At 34.8% G+C, this 3,322-nt stretch overlaps 1 protein-coding gene across 1 annotated transcript in view; it reads left to right on the forward strand.

The window, feature by feature from the left end:
• LOC119590154 overlaps window positions 1-2,789 on the forward strand; it is a gene marked incomplete in the record, with an annotated part of 81,088 nt that extends 78,299 nt beyond the window's left edge. Inside the window, 2 exon segments of the mRNA XM_037938943.1 lie at window positions 576-894; window positions 1,375-2,789. Of these exon segments, the coding sequence (XP_037794871.1) occupies window positions 576-637 (62 nt within the window).
• Between the last annotated feature and the right edge of the window lie 533 nt (window positions 2,790-3,322).

Genomic DNA, 3,322 nt, shown 5'->3' on the forward strand with positions numbered 1-3,322 from the left:
ACCCACACAACAAAAAACCCACTCACCCAAAACACACCCCAAAACCCCCAAACACACAAACACAACCAACCACCCCCACACACACACACACACACCCACAAAACACCCCAACACCCACACACACACCCCACACCAACACACACCACACACCCACCCCCCCACCACCAACAACACAACACACACACACACACACACACACACACACACACACACCACAAACAAAACACACACCCCAACACACACACACAACACACACCACACCACCACACACCACCCCACAAACACACAACACACACACACCACACACACACACACCACACACCCACACTACACACATCACACACAACCACAACACACTCACAAAACACCCACCGATCTTTCCATAAACCCCTGTCTAAAAGCGTATCTTCGTCTTTTGATTGCTTTTTCTTAGTTACGAAACGAACATTTTCTCTTTGTACCTTGATCTTGTTCTCTGCCAATATTCATATAACAAAATGGTCTAAAATACCTCTGCTAAATCTATATTTTAGGTGGCATTCTTTTGATAATAACCTTTGGAATTATTTTGTCAGAAGAATTAGCGGACCCGGAATTCCCTGCACCGGGGCCCTCAAAGGACTTTGGTAAGAATTAGCTTCGTACACACACGTGTGTGTGTGTACGAATAATAATAATTACTGCAGGGACTATATTGTATACATCTAAATCATCATCAGTTCCTATTTCTTGTGATATTATTACACGTAGAAAAAGTAGGAAGAAACAAAAAATGTGTGAATGTTAATTTTTAGTTTCTTTTTCAGAAACAGGGAAACGAAAGAGAGGGAAAGAAAAAAAATAAGAGGAAGAAGACCAGGGCGAACCCAAAACCAGGATCCTCAATGGAGTTTGGTGAGAAATATTTATATTTTTTTACTTAACATTAATTTTTTTTTACTTAACACACACACACACACACACACACACACACACACACACACACACACACACACACACACACACACACACACACACACACACAAACGTGTGTGTGTGTCTAAAAAAAAATAATGTGTACGTGAATAATTGCTATTACTGCAGGAACCATATTGTATATAGCTAATTCATAATCAGTTCCTATGTCTTGTGATGTTAACAAATAAAAAATACAGAATAGATACAAATGCGCTACATCAGTAGCGCATTTGCATTTGCAAAATCAATATGCTCTAAACATTAGAAATATGAACTGCAAATAATTAGAAGAATTTGAAATCTATTTAAGATCCAGTAAATCCCACAATTCTCCCCCAAAGCGTTTCCTGTGAAACTCACCGAAGGCTTGGTTTTGTGTGTATATGCAAATTCAGTTTTCTGTGTTTCTCCTTTCAGAGTAGACGAGGCGCACAGCCTTGTGAAACTATAGCGGACTTACCTGGAGAGCATCCTGGAGAAAACTTGCAAGTTGCCCCTTGCAGATGAAGGAAGCTATGCGGAAAATGAAGTGCTTGGCATACTCTGCCTTTCTGCAATCAACAACTATCATCCTGCAATCTAGTTTTAAGTTTTTATTTTTTTTCAATAATCTTTTACGATAAGACGGAATCTTTTTATTCGTTTCAAATGACGCGCTTTGCAGATTTTTCTTTTACCTGTATTTAGTTTATCTCCGTGGAACTTTTGAGGATCTGTTGACCTTATTGTTAAAGTTAGTTTTTCGAGTTCGCTTACTGGTTTTGTGATGCTTGGATTTCTCCGTAAATTTTAACCTTGGAGAATCTAGAGTGTTTCTTTCTAAAGTTGTTTTTTGTGTTTATTTTATTGTGATATTCTGATTAACTTCGATTTACTCTTATTGCTATTGTTTCTTTTTACCAAAAATGGACATCAGAGGAGTTTGGGCCATTTTTGTTAAGGAAGATGTTTCTCATGTATATTCTGTACCTTTTCTGTTAATAATATCGCAAGAAAAAGGAACTGATGGTGATTAGCTTTGCAATATGCTAGGAGGTTTAGATCTGGATTATTCCTGTTTTATTAAAAATAGCACAATAGTTTCGAGGATTTCAAAGCAGCTGGCGGATTTTTAATAAATCTAGCTTGCGCATTGTTTTTGTTTTTTATCATGGTATCAACACGGTGGAATGTTTTTTTTTCATTCATTCATTCATTCGATGGATGGATGGATGAATCTATCTGCCAATCTAATTGTATTCGTGTTTTTTACACATGCGCGCGCGCGCAAGGCTCAGTGGATTCCATCGTTGCAAAAATCCTTATTCCATTATTCGTAGGATTAATGGAAGTATTTTATATTATTATCATTATTATTATATTTTTGCTGCTGTCGTTGATGATAATGACAATAATAATAATGGTAATGATAATATTGAACATTAAAATAACAGTTATTACGAAATTCATCATAGTGACAGCAAAGAAAAGAAAAAGTTATTGACAAGTAAAAAAAGACCTCAGCCATTTCCTAGTTAGAAAATATACTCACTGAGTGAAATGAACAATTGATACCCACTTCTAGGATCCCAAAACCCGTCAAAAATGTAAAATATGACATACAGTAAGAAACAATTTTTCTTCACACAGTTCAGTTTCGAGTAATTTGTTTGCTCGGATTGATTTAAATAGCATTGTTATTTCAATATCAGAAGAAACGTGTTTTCCATTATCTCAGCGTTGTAACCTTCTGCTCATTCAGTTGACCAAATGTAACATTGATCATGCCGTGTTTGGCTACCTGTAATATTTTGTTTCCTTTTTTTTAAATATATGTAGATATGAAAAGATAATCATAGTTTTCTTATGATCATAATTCAAAGTATGAAAATAGTACTAATCATATATACTCATAGCTTGACAATTGCAAGAATTAACAATGACGATTTTAATACTGCATTCAGGTTATCGAATATCAAAGTATTTATCATTTATACATTTCAAACGGTTTGTTTTTCGTTTATAGCTATAATTGTCAAATTGTTCATCTATAAAAAAAAGAGTATTGATGAATACGTATGAGGAAAGATCATCACGAGCACACTGTGGCAGCATAAAACACGTGCTGACTCACTTACTTTGACAATTGCACAAAAGGTATGAATCTGAATAAATACCTTCACAATACAAAAGAGATATTAACCGGTTTCTTCATCAGAAATATATACCTTTTCAACATTTATCAACATGAATATGGATCTATGTGCTCTACTTTTAATATATATATATATATATAATATATTATATATATATATATATATATATATAATATATCGCTGATTTAAATAATTTTAGGTAATGAACCTAGTACGATGAATTCCTTGGG

This window comes from Penaeus monodon, chromosome 3, assembly GCF_015228065.2.
Source record: "Penaeus monodon isolate SGIC_2016 chromosome 3, NSTDA_Pmon_1, whole genome shotgun sequence".
Taxonomy (NCBI): Eukaryota; Metazoa; Arthropoda; class Malacostraca; order Decapoda; family Penaeidae; genus Penaeus; species Penaeus monodon.